General features: G+C 39.3%; 1 protein-coding gene across 1 annotated transcript in view; it reads left to right on the top strand.

Annotated features, from left to right (window-relative positions):
• LOC309553361 (plexin-C1-like) overlaps positions 1–23,266 on the top strand; it is a 201,429-nt gene that overhangs the window by 119,502 nt on the left and 58,661 nt on the right. The window contains exons 14-17 of the mRNA XM_082254465.1: positions 926–1,096; positions 5,365–5,467; positions 9,228–9,329; positions 16,730–16,836. Of these exons, the coding sequence (XP_082110591.1) occupies positions 926–1,096; positions 5,365–5,467; positions 9,228–9,329; positions 16,730–16,836 (483 nt within the window). The remainder of the gene's footprint in view (positions 1–925; positions 1,097–5,364; positions 5,468–9,227; positions 9,330–16,729; positions 16,837–23,266) is intronic.

The raw sequence follows: 23,266 nt of genomic DNA, 5'->3' as shown, positions 1-23,266 counted from the left end.
CCCCCTATAAATGTGTAGTAAAGAGCAAAGTAGAAAGACAATGGCTGAGGATCTAGCCTTCTTCTTACTATATGTCTTGGGCATTCTGGCAAAAATATATAAGAAATCAATCGTACGTCATCTCCTGAATGCTGCCAAATCCTGTGTACCCCCTCCAATGGATGAGTACAAAACCATCGACTAAGTCTTTGGCTACAAAAAGTTGAGGAAATAAATAAAATGGAGGATTTAATCCTAACAGCACAACACAAACATGAAAAATATTCATGTTCATCTCTTCTGAGGAAGGGAATCTCTTTTTTGAATATGAACCTATTCATCAGGTAACCGCTCTGGGTTATTTTTGTTTTTATTTTCATCGAGCAATTCTGCCTTACCATTGCAATTCTCCCGTCCAAACCCCTTCCTGATCCTTTTTCCCTTTTCCTTTCTCTTTCTTCCTTTCTATCACTGGTCTTTATTCATCTTTATGCTAAGTATAAAAAAGGAAAAATGGAATGGGTAGCCCCATGTGCTCCCCCAAATGGTTCATACTAAGAGGTCGTTTGGGCTTGGTTAGAGCCTGGTACTTTTCTCATTGAAGAGCTCATTTTGCTGATTTACTGACTTTCTAAATGTTCATTTTTTCCTTCACAGTTTATTTGTCTATACCATTTTTATTAATGTAATTACTTGTTTTTGTACTAATGACTTGTTAACATGGAATTGCCTTTTTCCAGTTAAATAAAATATTTGAAAAAATAAAAATAAAAAAACAAAGTCAATGGGACTGATTAATTTAGATTTATGAAATGATAAAATAAAAACATTTCCCTTGTATAATTTTTCTGATAGCTGCATTGCCATTATTCTCGTAACTACTTTCTTAGTACATCTCTTCCAAAAACATACCCTAGTAACAATATTAATATAATTATTTCAACAGAAAATAAAAGATGAACTGCACATTCGAGCTGATGAGATTCAAGTTTATATCAATTCTAACGTAACCTGTGAAGTGCAGAATATAACAGAATGGTATGAAGAGCATATAATATTCTGTAAAACTGAAAGGGGCTCCTTCAAAAAAATAGATGTGACTAAAATAGAAGTAAAGGTGAGTTATAAGAGCAGAAGAAAATCTAGGGAAATGGCTGTTATCCAGGTTTCGGTATTCAAATTTCAAATGGTGTGCAATCAAAACCAGTCACTGGGAGACCAGTCACTCGTGGTGTGACACTATTGCTATTAAATCCTGTTATGTTCTTGGGATAATCATGGGTCTACACTGAGGCACACATTTTAAAGATGAACTCAAAAATGTATTTAAATATATCCCTCAATACCTGTACTCTTAATGTCAAATGTTTAGTAAGGTTCTTTGAGATAAAAATATATACAGTAAATATATTCCTCAATAGCCATAAAGGGTATATGTCCACTTTGTGTGCACCAAAGGCCTTTGCAAAACCAGTTAGTATCTTGTAAAAATAGTAGTGATATCATCAATAGTTTGTGGGAGGGACCTAGCAAGACCACCCACTACAAATTGCTTGTATACTTATTGTAAGCGCCTATCCCAGCAAGCCCTGCCACAATTCTGCTTTCTGCATTTTAATTGACCATGCCAAGTGCTTGCCCGCAAACCAGAGGGTCAAATAGAAGAGGTGAGTGCCAGCTGCTGGGGAAGTGAGGCATAAGATAAGTAAAAGCCCTTTTACCTTGTACCCTAATAAAAAACAAGCAATTACCCCATGCAGTGCAGGGAGATCCCCACTGCAAAGTTATTTCTGTCAATTTAGCTTTAATAATCCCAATCCATTGATCAGTAATCTCTCAAAGTGACTGAATCTTGGGGTCCTTCTTCAGGACTGTGCAGCCACCTCTGAAGGTCAGAGTGATCTTCAAAAGGTGCTGCAGCTGCAAGAAAAAGAGTTTAATTAATGTACTCCTGGCATTGGGGAACTTGCCTGAAGGATGCTAATTTACATTGGGAGTGGGTAAAATGATTAAAGTGTATGTCTGGTGTAAAGATCTGGGGTGATTAAACTTAAATGGTGCTTGTGTTTCCAAGAAATTGTGCCAGCGGAGACTGCATTTTTAAGAGCATGGCAGCCCACTTTTATTTAAAGGAACAGAAAGTTACAACAGCAATTTCCCTCGCAGGGGGTTTCACAATTCTTGTAACTTGATAGTTCAGGCTCCTGGCTTACTCACTTGTCACACAGCTGCTTCAGGCCTCACGCCTAGGCCTTAGGTCTGCTCCTCAGACCAACACAAGTACCCTTCGGATCAGCTTTGCGCTGTGCTGTCACAGATTACCTCTGCCTCTTGTAGACATGTACGCTCAAACTGACACCTGCAGCCTCTCTCTCTCTTAGTGAAGGTGGGATCCCTCCTGACTCCCATACACAGACCTATAGAGAGATAAATGGAGTCCGTCCGCCGGACGGACAGTGTGAAAGAGCCCTAATAAACCCAGCCCACAGCTGTGCAATCAGCATGCCTGCCTCTCCAAAAATCAGCCGTAAATTGCTAATAAACACAGTGACACGGGCACTCCTCTCAACACTGGGCAAAATTTTTAACAAATTTAGTATATTTCAACAATACATGCACATTGTCCCATATTTTGTATCCTTCAAAATGCTGCAAGTACACATTCCACAGAGCAAGATGCAACAAAACATTTTGACATTTAGTTTGTTTGTATGTACTTTAAATGAAACATTTTAATATGAGTTATTATAAATGTTAGATTTGACAGTAAAATAATAGTTTAATCAGTTATTAAAGATGTTTCACTTTAGAATTTTTTTTTCTACTATTTTTTGTATTGGGATATGTTTTGTGTTTTGATAATGTCAGAAAAAATAAGAGGAAATAGTTTAACTTTGTGACTTATCAGTAGGCTTGTGACACAGTTATCATCATTTATGAGAACCAGTGCATAAGAAAAATGTTTGCTTCTTTTTATAACTATTCAACCTGCAGTTCTCATTTTTGAAAAGAAGCTTTCTCAATTACGGTTTCATGGAACCTTAGGGTTTCTCTAAAGTTTGCTAATTAAGCAATGAGCAATAGCCACTGACAAGATTTGATTTTTTAAGCTATCTGGAAGGCGCTACTGGGAGCTGTAGAAAAAGTAAATATTAGCAGGGGTTCCCTAAGACTGGAACTTTTTTCAAGGGCTCCTCCAAGTTAGAAAGTTTGAGAAAGGCTGTTTTAAAATGGACTAATAAAATATGAAGAATAGCTCAGAACATTTTCATTTAATAAGCAGTCTCTGGAGGTCAGAATGATCTTTACTGAGTGCCGCAGTTGCAAAAAAAAAAGTTTCATTAATGCACTTCTGGCATTGAGAAACTTGCCTGGAGGATGCCAATTTACATTGGGAGAGGGTATATTGGTAAGTGTATGTCTGGGCAAAATTAAAAAAAATATATACATAATCAGCATATCTCTCCAATACAAGCACATTGCCCCATGTTTTGTATCCTTCAAAATGCTGTAAGTACAGAAACATGCCTGATCTTTCTGCAAGGAATCAAGGGTGCCCAGTAGAGGCACTGGGGTTGATTTACAAAAACCGGAGAGTCCAAAATCCAGTGCAGCTCTGTGTAGGAAGCCAATCAGCTTCCAGTTTTTTTGTTTTTTTTTATCAAAGCTTAATTGAACAAGCTGAAGTTAGAAGCTGATTGGTTACCAATGCACAGCTGCACCAGCTTTTGCACCATACAGTTTTAATAAATCCACCCCAGTGTGTTTAAAGAGAAAGATTGTAGGAAAATGTACATTTTAGCTCTGTACTGAATTTTTTTTGCACAAACATACACTTAAATATGATAATCCTTCCGCTTAGGTTCTATCTATGCGTATGCATTTTTCAGGCACGACAAGTGAGCGCCCTCCCCCACCCCAAACCATACCAGGCCGCATGCCACCAACATGGGGGGTGCTTTGGGGCAAGGGGGGCTCTGTCCCCCCACCCCAAAGCACCTTGTCCCCATGTTGATGGGGACAGGGGCCTCTTCCCCACAACCCTGGGATGTGGTTGTGGGGGTCTGCGGGCAGGGGGCATATAAGAATCTAGAAGCACACTTTAATATGGTGGTTCCTAGATCTTGGCCCCTACCCACAGTTTTTGACATGTCCTTTATTAAATTCCAAAAATAATGTAGATCCATCGTCAATCATGCCGCCTGCTGGACTGCAAGACGCTGAAAAAAAAAAGCTTCACACTCGTCAAAGGCTAACTGCCCACTGCCCGCTCCTCCATCTGACAGTTTTTAATTAGGTAAGGAGCAGGGCCACCCGGTGATGTCACCAGGTGGCCCCGACCCCTTGTGAATTCACCGCTCCAGCATGCTACCTATTTAAGAAAAGCCTTCGATGAGTGTAGAGCTTTTTTTTTCTTGGGTCCGGTGGTCTGGCAGGTGGATTGATTGATGATCCATCTATATAAGGGGACATTATTTTTTGATTTCTAATAAAGGAATTGTCAAAAACTGTGTTTTTTTTTTTTTTTTACAATGTACCCCATACTTATTCACATGGGGGGGCCAGGATCTGAGGACCCATCCAGATTCTGGTAAGGCCCCCTTTCCCGCAGACCCCCACAACCACAGCCCAGAGTTGTGGGGAAGAGGCCTTTGTCCCCATCCACATGGGAACAAGGTGCTTTGGGTTGGAGTGGGCAGAGCCCCCCCTGCCCCAAAGCACCCCCCATGTTGAGGGCATGTGGCTTTGGTTAAGGAGAAGAGGCGCTCGCTTGTCCCTGTCCTTTCCTGACCTGTCAAGTTGCATGCTGTATAAGGGCCTTTTTTTCACAAATGTTTTTGCCGGCAAATCTTTTTTTTACATTCAGTTGTCAGCGGGGAACCTCGCTGACAGCTGATGACTCATTGGTTGTTAAGGATGTGGTGGCCAGCTTCCTGGCCCACTCCTTAGCAACCAGCTATATACAGAGCTTTTAAAGGGGGAAAAAAAGTACAAAACTCAAAATGCTTCAAAAAACACATACGTTTCTGGTGCAACTCCATTGAAGTCTATTACACGCAAAATGCAATCTGCTGTGGGGAAAAAAGTCCCGGACCCTTTTCAAAAATGCACTAGCTGAAAAGGCATGGATGTGAACATGTACCTTAAAAAACCATGTTTAATGGACTGTAGTGAGTTTCTGCAAAATGCAAAACGCACTAAAAATCACAAAGGTGTGAACAAAGGGTCAAGGAGAGTCTTTCACCTAGTAGGAGAGCAAGGATGAGCATGACAACCTCAAAGTTTTCACTTTATAAGACAGCAATTGCAGCTCCCATATCTATTCTGGCAGACTTATTTTCTTTTCAGGTACAATGATTAATTTCACCTCTTTCATTTTTAAAGGTTGTTTTGGGCAACTTTACAATGAAACTAGAAAGATTAGCAGGGGTTTCCCTCTATATTTATATCCTTCTGGTTATTCCTCTTCTACTAGCTGTGGTCATAGGTAAGTGTTGTATAAACCTATTATCCTTCATACACATTATAAGTTATAACACATCTACTAATATCTGATTGAGTTATTAGAGCTTTAGCTATCATTCATTTGAGATAAAGTCAAGAAGCATTTGGTACTTGAACATTTATATCTCTCACAGCTGTGGATGGAGATTAAATTCATGGCATGTCAGTTTTAGATCATCATGGGCTTGTGAACTTTTGCGCAGTTTTGTCTCAATTTTTTTTTTAGACCATAATGCACCACATGGCCTTCAGCCCATGGTCACCAGGCTTAGAAGGACCAACAATGGGGGAATTAGCTTCCTTACTATATAATGGAAGGGGGGCTGGGGGCTCACAGTAGTCTTTTCATAAGCGTATGTTGTAAATTTAGGAAAAGGATAGGCATAGCTCCAAATCTGTATATGGAGAGCTTTAACATTTTATTAGGTGTTATTACTTACTAGCTGTTGCCCCTACTCACCTTCCCTCTGCAGCTTTTTTTGGGGGCTGCTTTTTACTGGGCTCTTTATTTCTTTTGTGCATTATTTTAAAAGGGAGCCGTCTTTTCATTACGATGATCTGTCAGTATAACAGCCTCTTTATTTCTTATTTATAGGGACAGGGCTGCTGTTAGAAATCGCGGGGCCCAGTACAGACTACCTGGCAGGGCCCCCCCAAGAAAATATTATAGATATATTTAGCTAAAATTACAACAGAATCACTATTAGCAGACACAAATATAACATAACTCACATAATTCCTGCTAAATCTAGAAAAAAAAATGATGTTAAATAAAAATGAAGATGAGATAAGAAAAATATACAGGCTGGGCAATTGGAGCTCAGTGGTCAGAGAGACAGAGGAAGAGAAACAAAGTTACAAACAAACTCCTGAGCAGAGATAACATTAGAGCCAGTGCTGGGAGGGGGGCCCACACAGGGAGGGGGATTAGTGAGAGACGACTGTCTCTTTCTCAGCAGATAAAAGCTGATAGCAGGGAGAGGAACAGATCAGATCCAGGTGCTGGAGGAAGATTTCTTTATTTGTTGTCCATCACTAATCCCTCTCCCTGTGTGGGCCCCCTACAAGAGGGCTGGTGGTCCCCCCCTATCAGCGGCCCTGTATAGGAATGTATTTCTTAGGTGGTCTTTCTAAGGCCTTTTATTTAAGTTTAGCGTGTCAAAGTGCAACATTCACTTGTTGCTGGTCTGTTCTTTCGGCTGCACTTTATACACAGCATGTTTCTAGTTTGTCTTACATTAAAAGAACCTCACATTGCCTACATTCACCTGACCCCCTTATTGCCATAGCAAAAATAGAAGTTAGGCATACACCACACAAAAAAGATAATGACAAGCGGTTCTAAAGGTAGAGGCAAATGGTTTAGCCGTGCACTAAATATTTTACAGCAAAATTCCCACACATTCATTACCCAAGCTGATCTATCCCCCAAATGATAATAGTTTACATAAAAGCTTTGCTATCTCACACAGAAAAAAAAAAAAAACAATGACACTTAGACCTAAAATTAGAGGTAGAGGTAGTAGGGGGCCTGCAGAACAAAGCGTGGTAAGTCTGCACAAAAAGTGGCCAACTATCCTATTATAAAATTCCACAGCTACAATTGTGTTGCCAAAATAAAAAGTCATCCATGAAAATCACAATGTTTGTAACACAACAAACACTTTTAGAGCATCACATAAACCTGTAATTGAAAGGAAATGTACTTTTCCCATTTTGCTCTCAAAGCCACATAAAAACTCTAACCCCACTGTCCATTCCTTTTCAATTTTTTTTTTTTTTTTTTTTTTTTAGCATTGGTACCCCACAATGGTGCCCAACTCCTCATGCTATTTGTTTGGAAATAGCTTACTCAGCAGCTCCACAGGAGGCTATAATTGCACATTTCAATTCAACCTCAATTGATTTCAATGGGACTCTCAGCAAAATTTGAAGTTAGCTAATTTTTGTATGGTTTTGCTGAACCCTCTAATTTGCTGTTTACAGCTTTTTGTACATTCAAGACTGTCAATAAACAACCTAATAACAGTAAGCAGAACCTCAAACATTGCACATTATTTGTGATAATGGGGCCAATACTAATCCTAGGCTTTATATAAGCACTTTTAACTAGCCCCAATTTTTAACTTGCTTTAAGAGTAAGGTGCACATGAAAGGGCTTTGCACAACGCAAACAAAACAAAATGTTTTTTCCCAGAACACTTGCCAGCTGGCCAGCAAAATAAAATAAATACTGCTAGCGGCTATAGCCTCTGGCAGTAATTGCATATAGAAAAATCAGACAGGCTGGTTGTACCTAGGTTGATCAATAGATCAACTTGGGTTCAATTTAGCTGGTCCCTACTAAACTGGCCAAATGTCGATCCAAGTATGGCCAGTTTAAGTTCTGAGTAAATCTAGTCAAAGCTTAGACAGCGCTGGGAACTCTCTCCCCACCCCCACAAGAGAGCACTAGGTACCAGAATATGCAATTGCCAAGCATTAGAACTGTCACAGGTATTTTCTTCACTGGTAGATAAATATAGATAAATATAGATAAATATAGTGGTGGGGTAGCAAAGCAAAGGTGAGGGGAGTGGAAATTAAAGATGAACCATTTTGTCACTGTGCTGAAACTCAGAGCCACAGCCTAAAAATGTATTGCTGCTCAGGGGCTCTGGGCTTTAGGAAAATAGCAGCCTCCAGCAAGACAAAACTCGAGCAATGCTGGGGACAATTTAGAGTACACACTAATTTTGGTAGAATAATGATTAATATGGAATGTATGTTCCTTGCTAGAAATCATTATTTTTTATCAAGTTGTTATGGGTAATGTTCCACTTTAAGTAACACATTTAAAATGGTTTCCAATGCATAGCAATGCTTGAAAGAGGTGCTGTCTGCATTATTTTGCAGTGCAGTGTAACACACGGGGCGGGTGGCAGTGCAGGCTTTCGAGGTGCATTTAGTTGCCGTTTCTAGTGAATGCTCCTTCAGCTAAACATAGTTGGTGGAAATGTAATTTAGAATGGTACCAGCATGGCTCACTGATTCCTCAACAGTGAGGATACAACTCTATATGCCTGTGCAAGGAGGGAGGTTTTTATTCTGGTTAAAAAAAAAAACAGATAAAAGTAAGTAAGTAATAAAATGCCTACACTTCTGCTGTGACATTACAGAATCAGTGACAAACGTATTTACATCAAGTGAGCATTCCAGGGTTTGCTATGTAATACCACCTATTTTACTGTGATTTTCCACCTTTTTTCAAGGAACTTCAGTTTTACAGCATGCAGTTTTAGTGCTTTATAAGGAAATCTCAAAATGACTAGCAATATGCAGAAAATTACCAGTGAACACCACAGGAATATAAAGCCATTTTGCTTACACATTGTCCCCTTTTGATGTTGCCATGCTTCCAACAGTGATACTTGTATGGAAGAATTCAAAAGGCTAGAAGCCTTTGCTGCTCCTTAGCATGCTGTCACTGTCACTAATTGAACACAGTAAAACTCCCAGTAGCTCAGTGATAATAAAAAAGGGCACACACAAACAACAAATGACTCAATGTATAGGATACTAATTTGCATACTAGCCACCCTACCAGTTTCAGGAGATAAGACAGAATTGTTCATAGTCTATATTAAAAAAAAACCTAAACCGCTAATCCATTAGATACCACAGAAAGTTTTTGTTTTAAATATAGTTCTTTGATTTCTTTTGCCATGACTTGTGTTCATTTATATTACCTTTGTCACATTCAGCTACCTGTGTAATAACCAGGTACAAATCATCACAGCAAAGTGAACAACAGAGGAAGCAGTTGGAACAGCTAGAGTGCAACATTAGACAAGAGATACGTGATGGTACGTAATCTTTAGCAAAAAAATGTGTTTCGGAGTTGTTGGCATATTGAGCTCAAAATTTACTTTACATAAATTTAAATCTGTCAGGTATATATAATTAGATGGTGTCACATCACGTGAATGATTTTGGTGCAAAAAAACAACAATTTCACAATATGTGAGGCATGCACAAGAAACAAATGATAATCTGTAGAGACTGGAGTAAAGAGAAAAAAAGGTCAGGATGGTTGAAAATTTTTAGCCTGATCTCCTTTGCTCTCTATTAATAATTCAGAGTTAAAGGAAAAGTGAGCCGCTGAGAGCCTGAGCCGGCCGCTCTCACCCCTTCCACAGCCCATCGATCCAGCGAGCAAGGAGGGGGCAGATCAGAGAGCTGTGAGAACCGAGCGTTCTACGGTGTTAGATCACTTGGTTCTCCGTGTTAGAGCCGACAGGGGACAAATGCAGCATCCACCTAGGTAAGTATAAATCTGCAAAAACCTCAAACCCCATACTTCTCTTTTAAGCTGCTACTGTGAACATGCCACCCTACATTTATTGATTAGTGGATGTTCTTGTAAAGTAAAATTATTACAGTTGGATCTTTCTCAAAGTATTGATCAACCCGTATTATTACTTCAGCAAAAGCTAGGTAAAATTGTGCTGACTAAATTATTAAAATAATGTTGAATTATTGTTGGATAAAAGCTTGACAATAAGGCTTCCCTGCAAATAAAATAAAATGTTAAGTACATGTCTGCATACAAATACAATAAATAGTGTTGCGCAAGAGTAAAAATCTGCCTAGTTGCTATTTCAACGATATTGGTGACCAATCCAGATTGTACTGTGTATGGTGTGCTATCCAAAAATATAAAATAAAATAAAATAAACCTGTGTGATATAAATTGTTTTGTGAAAAGTCAATGTTTTGTTGTGATTCCAATGCTGAGTATATAAATAAATGTGTAACCCGCTTCAATAATCATACAGTGTTACCAAATATAAAGTGCTGTGTGCTGATACCGTTGTGTTTAAAAAATCCTTGCAATCAATATTTGTTATGTTCTCCCATGCAAACAGAAACCAATATATATAAAAGATTCTAATATATATAAATAGTCCATAAAGTGCTTATAGGTGTTATAATCTGTGAGTCCTTAATATAAAGAAAAAGTGCCAGGTGCTTGTGGAATAATCAGCTGCAGGTGCTCAATCCACCAAGTCTGTGGACATGTGGGTGTGTTCCCAACCGGTATGCTTGACCAATATATCACTAAACTCCATGCACCCCCTCGTGATTGGGCGCTCACCTTAAGACCGATATAGATATGCCTCTAATCGTATACAATATTAACTCCTCTGGGGCACTTCTCCTCCCTTCCACTGAGATACCGAAAGATCGCTGGCAGTATCCTCCTACATGTAACTCCAACACTCCATAGGGGACGATACCATGTGAAAGAGATAGCTCCAGATAGTGCTTATATCGTTTTATACTTTTTATTAAATGCCAAGTGAAAAGTTGTACACTCACATTTCCAGGTGCATGTATGCACGTATGAATCGCTTTAACCGTTCCCGGATGCCTTTCGGATAAATAGGGAGCCTCCTCGGCTTGCGACCGTCCTCCTTGGTCTGCCCGACAGCCTCACCTACGATGGATGCAACGCTCCGCCCGTCCTAGCCCCTCCCCTACGCGTGACGACACAGGGACCTCGTGTCTTCCTCAGGGGGATCTGAGGAGTGAGGTGTTTGCAGCAGTTGTAAAATCTAGATTAGGGGGGGTAGCTCGCAGGATTCCAATCTGTACATGTCTGCATACAATCTTTATTTTCTTGAAGAGCTACTGTGTTAGAAACTTCCAAACACTGATGTAGTCGTGGGTGCCTGGTCCCTTTCTGCCAACTGTGATTCGGTATGCTGTCCCCTACGTCACTACAGGACATAATAGTAGAGTGGGACCTGACATATTAAACCACAGTGCTCAGCAGGGTGTAGCGCGTGGGCAAGACCAGCTTCCCCTCAGGGCTAGGATACATACCGCCATCTTAAAGGCCTTCAGGGTATGCCTGGTTGTGGGTGGCCTGAGGCCTAGTAGCAGAACTTGCTTATGCCACTTTACACTGTAAAATACACTGTTTACACTGTGTTATTCACATACTTTTGCATAGGTTCCTGGTAATAGCATTATTTTCCCTCAGATTGACCTTCTTAGTCCATAGGATGTTTAATACAGTTCCTCCATACACTTAAAAACTTAGTGGTGCCCTTGGTATCCATAGTACAGTCACACATCCCATAGGCCTGGCCATAAATGAGACTAATAACACTAACTTTCCCACAGAGGTTCACAGGATAGATACCTGCCAGCCTTCACTAGCAGAAGACTCTGCAAGGGTGCAAACACACCCTTAGTTCTTCACAGCAAATGCATTTTTCATTTAAATTCATGATTTTCTTGAACATTTTACTTGCATAGTTGATTATTTACAGAGTCAAAATACTTGGTATCAGTAAGTACACAAACTTAAGTGCTCACCAGTGGTCAGATGTTCTTTCAACTGCTGTTCAGTTAAACAATAATGCAATCACTGGTCCTCAGTACTCTGGAAGTATCTGTATTCCCATTCCCAAAGGTGGGATAAGTTTGGGTACCATGATGGCTGGGACACCCACACATAGGAAAATCTGCACACTCCCCACTCTTAGGCAGCCCATAGAGGATCTGATTTTCAACCACAGCAGAAGGAAAGAAAATCACTCGATTCGCCCATCAACACATATAGTGTTGATGGGGCAATGCCTCCTAGAGCACTATTGTGTTCTGCTGGCAGGGGGACTGCATAGAGCCTTCCAGGCCAGCAAAACACAATGATTACTGCTGGTGGTTATAGCCGCCGGCAGTAATGGCATGTGTAGCACTACTCCCATGGGAGCTGCTGAGTGTGGGTTCCCCTGGGTTACCATTAGCAACAGTAGGACATTTAAGCATGTTTCCAAGTGTGATTACCTCAGACAAAAACCAGTCCAGTTTCTTTGGTTTTTAGGGTTTATTGAGAACTTGGATAGGAGAAGGGATGATTGGGATACTCCAACTACTGAACTATGCACAAAGTAGGAAAGGACTATACAGAACTAGTGAACCTTTAAGCTCCCTAAGGTACTCCTTCCTCAGCAACAGGAGGAGAGACAGCCATCACCCTCCTCCTGGGACCTGGCTTCCCGCCCAAAGACACCCTGTCACATGCCCCCCTCCTATTTATGTGCAATCCCAGGATGCATTGACGAAATTCCCTCCCACTGGAACTGACATAAAACATAAAACAGAGTGTGCCACTGGCTAGGTTTCCTCCACTGTCCAGTGAGCTTCCTCATTGGCTACAGTGGGGACACTTCCTCAGACCCAGTAAATCACACTTGAAAACATGTAACAGGCTAAACTAACAGATCAGACCCTCCTGATAAGCAGAATAGGGTCACAGATATGTTTTGCCTAGCACCTACCTAGAAGGGTGCTACACATTTAAAAAAATCTGACTGGCAGTTTGAACCGAGGCAATTGATGGTTCGATTTGGTTCAATCAGCCTGCCCATACATGGATTGAATCTCAGCCAGTCCCTGCTGAACTGGCCGAATTTCGATCCATGTATGGCCAGCTTTAGACTCCTCCCTCCCCCTGTATATACTTGACAAGATAGAAATGGTACAAACAACTATACCGTGAAAATAGGCCACACCCCAATTGTCATATGCAAAAAAAGAAGAAAGAGAAAAAGATGGGGTTTTCAAGGCCTTAAAGGGGATGGTCACAATGTAACACGCAATTAATTATATAAAATCCATATTTCTTAGATCAAAAAATAAAAAAGCATGTACATGTTCATGCCATAAGAAAGACATAACAATTGAAAACGTAACACAAAAAATTAAACATAAATACAATTGCCCCTATGAGGGAGCATTGATCATAAAACCAGGACAGTGGGTCTCAATTGGAAATGGTAGGAAGTGGTCCCTGCACAGCCGACGCGTTTTGCATAGTCGTGCTTCCTCAGGGCTCAAGAGACCAAAACCAACCAATATTCCCACTAGAAGAAATAGGTGGAAAAGTGTTGTCTGTGCAGGCACCAGACATGGGCCACAATAACTAATTCATATGAGATATGCTATATGCGGAGATGTAAGTATATTCTTTGTTTACATAAGATTGGAACACTTGCCAGATGCACGCAAAGAGCACACATGTAATAAGAAACTATATCATCAATAGCTTAAGTGCACAAGTGTTCCGATCTTATGTAAACAAAGAATATACTTACATCCCCGCATATAGCATATCTCATCTGAATTAGTTATTGTGGCCCATGTCCGGCGTCTGCACAGACAACAGATTTCTGCCTGCTATTTCTTCTAGTGGGAATATTGACTGGTTTTGGTCTCTTGAGCCCTGAGGAAGCAAGACTATGTGAAACGCGTCAACTGTGCATGGACCACTTCCTACCATTTCCAATTGAGACCCACTGTCCTGGTTTTATGATCAATGCTCCCTCATAGGGGCAATTGTATTTATGTTTAACTTTTTGTGTTACGTTTTCAATTGTTATGTCTTTCTTATGGCATGAACATGTAGATGCTTTTTTATTTTTTGATCTAATAAATATGGATTTTATATAATTAATTGCGTGTTACATTGTGACCATCCCCATTAAGGCCTTGAAAACCCCATGTTTTTCTTTTTTGAATAAGATAGAAATGGGCCGCTTCCAGGAATTGGCAGCAAAGAGGGCAGGAGAATAACTTAAGCAGGCTAACACTCGGCTACTTGGGGCCCAGGCTTCAAACACTCCTGTAAGTGTCAGATGCTGAAGATACTTTAACCACTGCAGTTCTTTGAGGATCTGTAGCAAACAGGTAGGTATTTGTTCTTTTTTCTTATAGATAAAACTTAGTTTTTCTCATTTTATTCACGGAGTGGCTATGACACAACAGCATAAAATGTAATTGCCATAACAATCAGGTTTCATCTCTCACTGATCTATCTGTGATAAATTATTGATGTGAATTGTTGCTATGGTTTAATATATTTTGCATGTCACTACTATTTTAAAATCTTAGGCTCACCACACACATCTGACCATACAATCTCCTTTAGATCTAGATAAAAAAATATGTAATGCAAGCACCAGCCTAATTGAATACATAGTAAAGTTATCATATTACATTCATTTAGTAAATCTGGCAGTCAAAGTCAAGTCAACTGTACAAAGTCAACTGTACAAAGATGGTATGGCCAGATTGTAACATGTATGGTGATCTTAAAAGTAAACATTCTACAGTCCCATGGGTAATCCCATTGCATGGCCAAAAATTCAATGGACTGTGCAGAAAAAAATTAGATTGTGAAGATAAATATAAAAAAAAATGTCTACTTTCTGCTTACAAGAGGCTTCAGTAGCTTCCTTACTTTAACATTATCAGGCTTATTCACAGGAAACAATCTATTATAAACCTCTATATCCCTTGAACCCCCCATTCTAATTTTTTTTTTAACTAAAATTCATGTATAATTTAGTAGAATGGAGTGGGAATACTATCAATAATTATGAGCAGCAGAATAGTATTTAGTTAGCGCTGTGTCTATTTTATAATGGTATATCTGGTACATTTTTTTTACTTTTAGAATTTAGGTCTACTTTAAATAAATTACCTATTTTTTTTTTTTTTTTTTTTTATCAAGAACTATCAGACTCATTTTTTTATTGTTAATGGCTGTGAAAGTTCATATTAGTATGTTAGTACGTGTTTATCAGTAAAATTCTCTGTCTTCAGCACATCTCAACAGTCTCCTCAGCAGGACATGAGTATGCAAAAAATACTGAAATTTAAGTAAAGCGTTAGGCAATAGGAAATGACTAGCCGCATATTTCTCAACATGACCATTCTGTTAAGTTAGCTAGGCGGCTAAGCAAGGGCTTACCCAATGTGTTGTTGGCTTGATCCAGCTGATATTTTTTGTCTTTGAATGTAATGAAAACACCTAGAAACTGCACTGTATATGGCGACCATAGGGCAGCTACCAGCACTTTGAATTTTTTCAAATATTTTTAGCATGCAGCTTGGCCTCAGAAACCTACTGCTTTTCCATAGGATACCAAAGCTCAAGTTAAAAAAAAAAAGCCAAAGGCACCCCAATACTTTTGCAGAGTACTAAAGCTGTCTTATCAGACTGCTATCACTTTGCAAACTTGGCAATATACAGACAAAAAGAAGGTTTTCTTGTTGTACTTGCCTGCTCCAGCTTAGAAGTCTCACTCTGCAATAGTGAGATTTGGTAGCCACTGCACTGGGTCACTAGATTATGTCAGGTAATGCTTTCTAAATGTGCCACTTACTTAAAGGTTGTTGGTTTTCAGAAAGTGCTATGAGTTTTTCTGTTCTGCACTTTTCTCGCTGCATCTTGCAAGCTTCAACTGAATACAGATACAAGTGGTGGTAGTCTTGAGTTGATTGTCAGTGCTATCAGTAATTCTATTTGTGTTATAACAGCAAAGTGCAGTAACCAAGTACAACCAGTTAACAAATGATGAGAACTGATCTTCCACTGATCTGATCTCAATAAACTGAATTCAGACTAGTTGTTAATCTTTGGTATACCCTGGCAGTTGGCCTCTACACTTGAGATACTAAGTCAGTTTATCTGTTTCAGATATTAAAAGGAGGTCTCTCTTTTCTGTTGTATTTTTTTTTCTTCAAAATGTAATAAATGTAGTAGAAAGCATGAGACTGTAACCATCATCCTTTCAAGAGGATTAGTGAGACTCTATTGCACGTGAGACTCTATTGCACGTTAGAATATCAAATAACTCTCAGCTGGGCTATGCAAAATAGTTAGAGGCTTTTACCTGAAATAAAAACTTTGCATTGATTGGTCTTTAGGAAGTTAGTACTCCAGTTTCTATTTCATATTCTATGGTGTGATTTTAGTCCTTTAAACATATTGTTGATTATTTGATTTATTTTAATACATAGAGTAGGTTTGAAGTATGTTTACAGTAGTTTTTACACTATCTTTGGAGATAGAGAGCAGAATACATTTCAACCACAGAAGTTCCTCATGACAGCAGATTCATTATCATTACCATGTGAATAATGTTAATGCATTGAAGCTCTAAAGTCTTAAATGGACCCATATGTAAGGCCATATAAGAATTCGACATGGCCATAGAACTTGAACTCCTCATTGACAGTCTGGTTGCTGAGCCAACACCACTAAATTGAACATTAATCCTGACACTCAACAAGATATGAATTAATTTTATAGTAGTAGTTACATATCTATAACAATGTTTTCTGTTCATGTGATGGTGATTTTTGTTTTCTATAAACAGCTGTATACATATGTTATATACATTTGCAGGTTTTGCAGAATTTCAAATGGATAGAGAAGTTGTGAAGTTTGAGGCATTGGGTACCATTCCATTCTTTGACTACAAACATTTTGCTTTGAAAACGTTTTTTCCCGAGGTAAACAAATTATTTATATAAAAGATTTAAAATGAAAATGAAAATAAAATGAAAGCTGAACTCCAAGTAGTCATAAAAACATCACCCTCTAGGAAAATGTCCCCTGACTTCCAACGGCACATAGGGTATTACCAAGAGCTGAACTTACTTTTTCTCCGTTCTGTATAGTCCATATAATTCTTCCAGAGGCTGGTGTTTCTGGCTCATGTGCGTGTAAAGGCAGGCGTCCCAATACTTTTGGTAATATTACATATACAGTAAAACCTTGGTTTACGAGCATAATTTGTTCCGGAAGCATGCTTGTAATCCAAAGCGCTCTTATATCAAAGCGGATTTTCCCATAGCAAATAATGGAAAATCAGATGATTCGTTCCACAAACATTTATTCATTATGGCAATACAAAATACAGTATAAAGTGTACTATAGAAATAAAACAAATTAAGCTGAACTTCAAAATACAGTACTGAGAAAGAGAAAAGAACATACTGCACAGTACTGTACACTGTACATTTGTTTATACTGTACTGTAATGGGTCCCCAGGCTTTGAAAAGAACATACAGTACTGCACAGTACATACTGTAGCTCACCAGCCCTGTATAATCCCATTGTTCAGCCCTGTGTTCTGTATTTTGGTTCCTTTTATAACTCACTTGTGCCTGCACAGTACATACTGTAGCTCACCAGCCCTGTATAATCTCATTGTTCAGCACTGTGTAATGTATTTTGGTTCCTTTTATAACTCACCTGTGCCTGAGCCTGACTTGTGCCTCTTTAGAATGCAGGTGCAGGGGTTTCATCCGCCCATCCGCTCCCCTCTGCAGAAGTCCGAGACACTTGGCACTCGGCTGATGACGTCACTTCCGGGTGCGGGCGCCGCTCGTATATCAAAGCGGCGCTCGCAAACCAAAGCAAAAAAAAAAAAAAAACAGAGGTTCCACTGTATATATATATATATATATATATATATATATATATATATATATATATATATAGAGAGAGAGAGAGAGAGAGAGAGATGCACATATATATATATACAGTATTTATATATTTGTTACGTTAATAAAACCATTACAATATCTTACGATTAATTATTTATGAGAAACATTTACAGTCCTTTTAAGGTGACAAAACCTTTTTAAAACATACAGATCTGAACACAACAGTAATGTATGCTATTGGCCCATTAAACCCCTCTATTTTTGTCCATAGCATTTAGCTACATAAACCAAAAGTTGAAAAATTTATGATGCGTAAAATGGACCCTATGCACCACAAACCGCTGCCTAGGGAATTCAATTCCAACATTTAGAATGAGTGAGGTCATTCCATGCCTATTCTGGTGCTGCTGATTACACCCTCCTGGTGTTTACATCTCCCTCTGAATGAATCATTCATCAGCACAGATGCAGAATGACTTCAGTTTTCGCTCATTAAGAAAGACTAAAGACTGAGGTCATTCTGCAATGCCACCGAAAGTATGACTCATTCAGGGGGAGATGTAAACATTAGTATGTAGTCAGTGGTGACGGCACAGATGCAGAATATACAAGGATGGTGTAAATAGTAAATGAGTGGATAGGGACTCATTTTTATGCAGGATCTTGCTGTCAGCAAGATCCTATGTAAAAAGGATACCATTTTTAATAAATAAATAATACTTTGAACAATCCAAATTATTTTGTAAAATTTGTTTCTCACAATAGGATCTTTTCTTTACATCACCTATATTTGCACATATTTGTTCCAAATAATCTACCTTTTATGACTATTCCCCCTTTACATACAGAATTTTTTTAGGCCCAAGTTCGGTGTTTTCAATTATCCAGCCATAAATTGGCTTTTTTAAAAAAAAGGGGAGTAGTCCTTCCTCAATGCGTTTCACAGCCTGACTTCCACAGGAGGTTATAAGAAGGCTAATATACAGTATATAACAAAAGTTGATAAAAGAAAGACAAGCTCCAAAACAGAAATATATATCCTAGATGGATATTGAAGTAAAGGTATCCACGTCCCAAAATTCATTAAAAAATAGGAACAAGGAGGGGCAGGGGGACTTTTAAAGGGGATACCGTCATTAGACCAATAATCAAAGTACATATGGGGTAAAAAACAATCTTTATTGGAAGAAACCATCATCATATATAGAAGAGATTGCTGTATTAAAAAACATAGATACTGTATTGCAAATATTGTAGGTAGCATGCACAGAAACCCAAGGGGTAACATAGGTTTGATGTAGTGATGAACGTTGATGCCCATACACTGGCCCAACATGTTTCGCGGGTGACCGCTTCTTCAGGGGCATATACACAGATAAGGGACATCACAGATGCTACCAGAACAAGAATGAAAAAGAACATGATGAGTGGAACAAAATATCACACAAAACATAATACATGCAGTACACGAGTATTCATTTGAGATGTAGGGGTCAAAAGGAGAGGCTCACATGAGGCCATAACACCCACCTGCAACCAGACCAATCCCAAAACCTAGAGGACAGACCAGGGATCGCAATTAGGGTAGATGTCCCCCCAGGCGGACATGGGAGCGGTCCAAACCTAAACGAGGCTAGGTAGTAAGGGTCACGATGGTGGCGTGATTGTTCACTATAAAACAAGGTAGGATAAGGAAGAAATTGAATATGTAGAATATCCATATTGATCCTCAAAGTATATGGAAGATTATAAGTATGGGTAAAGAAAAAGGGGGTATATATGGGAAACAATCTTACCAAAAGGTATGTATGTATACATCCCATAATCCATCCAGATGAGAGGGCTACGGGGTGGCTAATGGAAGAGCCTATGCTGGTAAGTAGGAGGGGGGGGATCAAAAATATATAATCCAATATCCCTAATCGGGTGTAAGAAAAACAAAGGTTACCATATAAGGTGGATGTTAATTAGAAATGAACAAAGAGTGACACCCAAAGTGTGAGGGAAGAACCTAAACAATGTGGAAGATAATATGGGGAACCATAGTGAACACCATATGTGTATAATAAATACACCTGTGCATACACGTGTATATACCATAAGTGTGATGAGATATGTTGAGTGATTTAGAAGTGAGAAAGGTGAGAAAATGGTGGTTGTAGGGAATCTACAACTTGAAGAAAAAGTGAGGGAAAACTAATAGTGAAGATGAAAAAAATTCAAGTGACAACCAACACCGCCATAGATTTATGGCATAATGTGCTGGCATGAATAGATACCAAGGTGCGAATATGAACCAAACTGAACCAGTGAAAAATCAAAGAATAAATAAATAAAAAAAAAAAAAATTAAAAAAAAAAAAATTAAATTATTTTTTTTTAATTTTTTATTTTTTTTTTATTTATTTATTCTTTGATTTTTCACTGGTTCGGTTTGGTTCATATTCCCTCACTTTTTCTTCAAGTTGTAGATTCCCTACAACCACCATTTTCTCACCTTTCTCACTTCTAAATCACTCAACATATCTCATCACACTTATGGTATATACACGTGTATGCACAGGTGTATTTATTATACACATATGGTGTTCACTATGGTTCCCCATATTATCTTCCACATTGTTTAGGTTCTTCCCTCACACTTTGGGTGTCACTCTTTGTTCATTTCTAATTAACATCCACCTTATATGGTAACCTTTGTTTTTCTTACGCCCGATTAGGGATATTGGATTATATATTTTTGATCCCCCCCCTCCTACTTACCAGCATAGGCTCTTCCATTAGCCACCCCGTAGCCCTCTCATCTGGATGGATTATGGGATGTATACATACATACCTTTTGGTAAGATTGTTTCCCATATATACCCCCTTTTTCTTTACCCATACTTATAATCTTCCATATACTTTGAGGATCAATATGGATATTCTACATATTCAATTTCTTCCTTATCCTACCTTGTTTTATAGTGAACAATCACGCCACCATCGTGACCCTTACTACCTAGCCTCGTTTAGGTTTGGACCGCTCCCATGTCCGCCTGGGGGGACATCTACCCTAATTGCGATCCCTGGTCTGTCCTCTAGGTTTTGGGATTGGTCTGGTTGCAGGTGGGTGTTATGGCCTCATGTGAGCCTCTCCTTTTGACCCCTACATCTCAAATGAATACTCGTGTACTGCATGTATTATGTTTTGTGTGATATTTTGTTCCACTCATCATGTTCTTTTTCATTCTTGTTCTGGTAGCATCTGTGATGTCCCTTATCTGTGTATATGCCCCTGAAGAAGCGGTCACCCGCGAAACATGTTGGGCCAGTGTATGGGCATCAACGTTCATCACTACATCAAACCTATGTTACCCCTTGGGTTTCTGTGCATGCTACCTACAATATTTGCAATACAGTATCTATGTTTTTTAATACAGCAATCTCTTCTATATATGATGATGGTTTCTTCCAATAAAGATTGTTTTTTACCCCATATGTACTTTGATTATTGGTCTAATGACGGTATCCCCTTTAAAAGTCCCCCTGCCCCTCCTTGTTCCTATTTTTTAATATAACAAAAGTGAGTACACCCCTCACATTTTTGTAAATATTTTATTATATCTTTTCGTGTGACAACACTGAAAAAATAACACTTTGCTACAATATAAAGTAGTGAGTGTACAGCTTGTATAACAGTGTATATTTGCTGTCCCCCCCAAAATAACTCAAAACAGCCATTAATGTCCAAACCGCTGGCAGCAAAAGTGAGTACACCCCTAAGTGAAAATTTCCAAATTGGGCCCAAAGTGTCAATATTTTGTGTGGCCACCATTATTTTCCAGCACTGTCTTAACCCTCTGGGGCATGGAGTTCACCAGAGCTTCACAGATTGCCACCAGAGCCCTCTTCCACTCTTTCATGACAAGCTGGTTTATGTTAGAGACCTTGTGCTCCTCCACCTTCCAGTTGAGGATGCTCCACAGATGCTCAATAGGATTTAGGTCTGGAGACATGCTTGGGCAGTCCATCACCTTTACCCTTAGCTTCTTTAGCAAGGCAGTGGTAGTCTTGGAGGTGTGTTTGGGGTCGTTATCATGTTGGAATACTACCCTGCAGCTCAGTCTCCGAAGGGAGGGGATCATGCTCTGCTTCAGTATGTCACAGTAGATAATGGCATTCATGGTTCCCTCAATGAACTGTAGCTCCCTAGTGCCGGCAGCACTCATGCAGCCCCAGACCATGACACTCCCACCACAATGCTTGACTGTAGGCAAGACACACTTGTCTTTGTACTCCTCACATGTTTGCCACCACACGCTTGACACATCTGAACCAAATAAGTTTATCTTGGTCTCATTAAACCACAGGACATGGTTCCAGTAATCAAAATTCTTAGTCTGCTTGTCTTCAGCAAACTGTTTGCAGGCTTTCTTGTGCATCAGCTTCCTTCTGGGACGAGAGCCATGCAGACCAATTTGATGTAGTGTGCGGCATATGGTCTGAGCACTGACAGGCTGACCTCCCGCCTGTTCAACCTCTGCAGCAATCCAGGCAGCACTCATATGTCTATTTCCCAAAGACAACCTTTGGATATCATGCTGAGCATGTGCACTCAACTTCTTTGGTCGACCATGGAGAGGCCTGTTCTGAGTGGAACCTGTCCTGTTAAACCACTGTATGGTCTTGGCCACCGTGCTGCAGCTCAGTTTCAGGATCTTGATAATCTTCTTATAGCCTATGCCATCTTTATGTAGAGCAACAAATCTTTTTTTCAGATTCTCAGAGAGTTCTTTGCCATGAGGTGCCATGTTGAACTTCCAGTGACCAGTATAAGAGAGTGAGAGCGATAACACCAAATTTAACACACCCGCTCCCCATTCATACCTGAGACCGTGTAATACTAATGAGTCACATGACACCGGGGAGGAAAAATGGCTAAATGGGCCCAATGTGGACATTTTCAATTAGGGGTGTACTCACTTTTGTTGCCAGTGGTTTAGACATTAATGGCTGTGTGTTGAGTTATTTTGGGGGGGAGAAAATTTACACTGTTATCCAAGCTGTACACTCACTACTTTACATTGTAGCAAAGTGTCATTTATTCAGTGTTGTCACATGAAAAGATATAATAAAATATTTACAAAAATGTGAGGTTTGTACTCACTTTTGTGAGATACTATAGCAAAAATTACCTTCCAAATACACCAGTGGGGAGTCAGCAACCAAGGGAATGCCTCTGGAGAAGTAGGGATATCTGGGATATTTTTCAGAAGCCTGTGGTTAGTAAGCATGGCACATTAGGCTTCATAATAGATGCTGGTCTGCGTAGTTTTTTGTCAATTCTCAACCTAGAGGACTACTCTTCCATAGGAATATTACATTTCTATGGGCACTGTGATCCCAGCAAAATAAAAAAATGGTTCCCCAATGACCAAACAGCAATTACAATAGGTTGTATTGATTGACAGTCCAAAATGCCAATAATGACAATATGTGTGCTGTCAGA

This window comes from Pelophylax lessonae (assembly GCF_965119305.1).
Source record: "Pelophylax lessonae genome assembly, chromosome: 4".
NCBI lineage: Eukaryota > Metazoa > Chordata > Amphibia > Anura > Ranidae > Pelophylax > Pelophylax lessonae.
The sequence above is the reverse complement of the archived record's forward strand: the minus strand, read 5'-3'. Positions and strand labels throughout refer to the sequence as shown.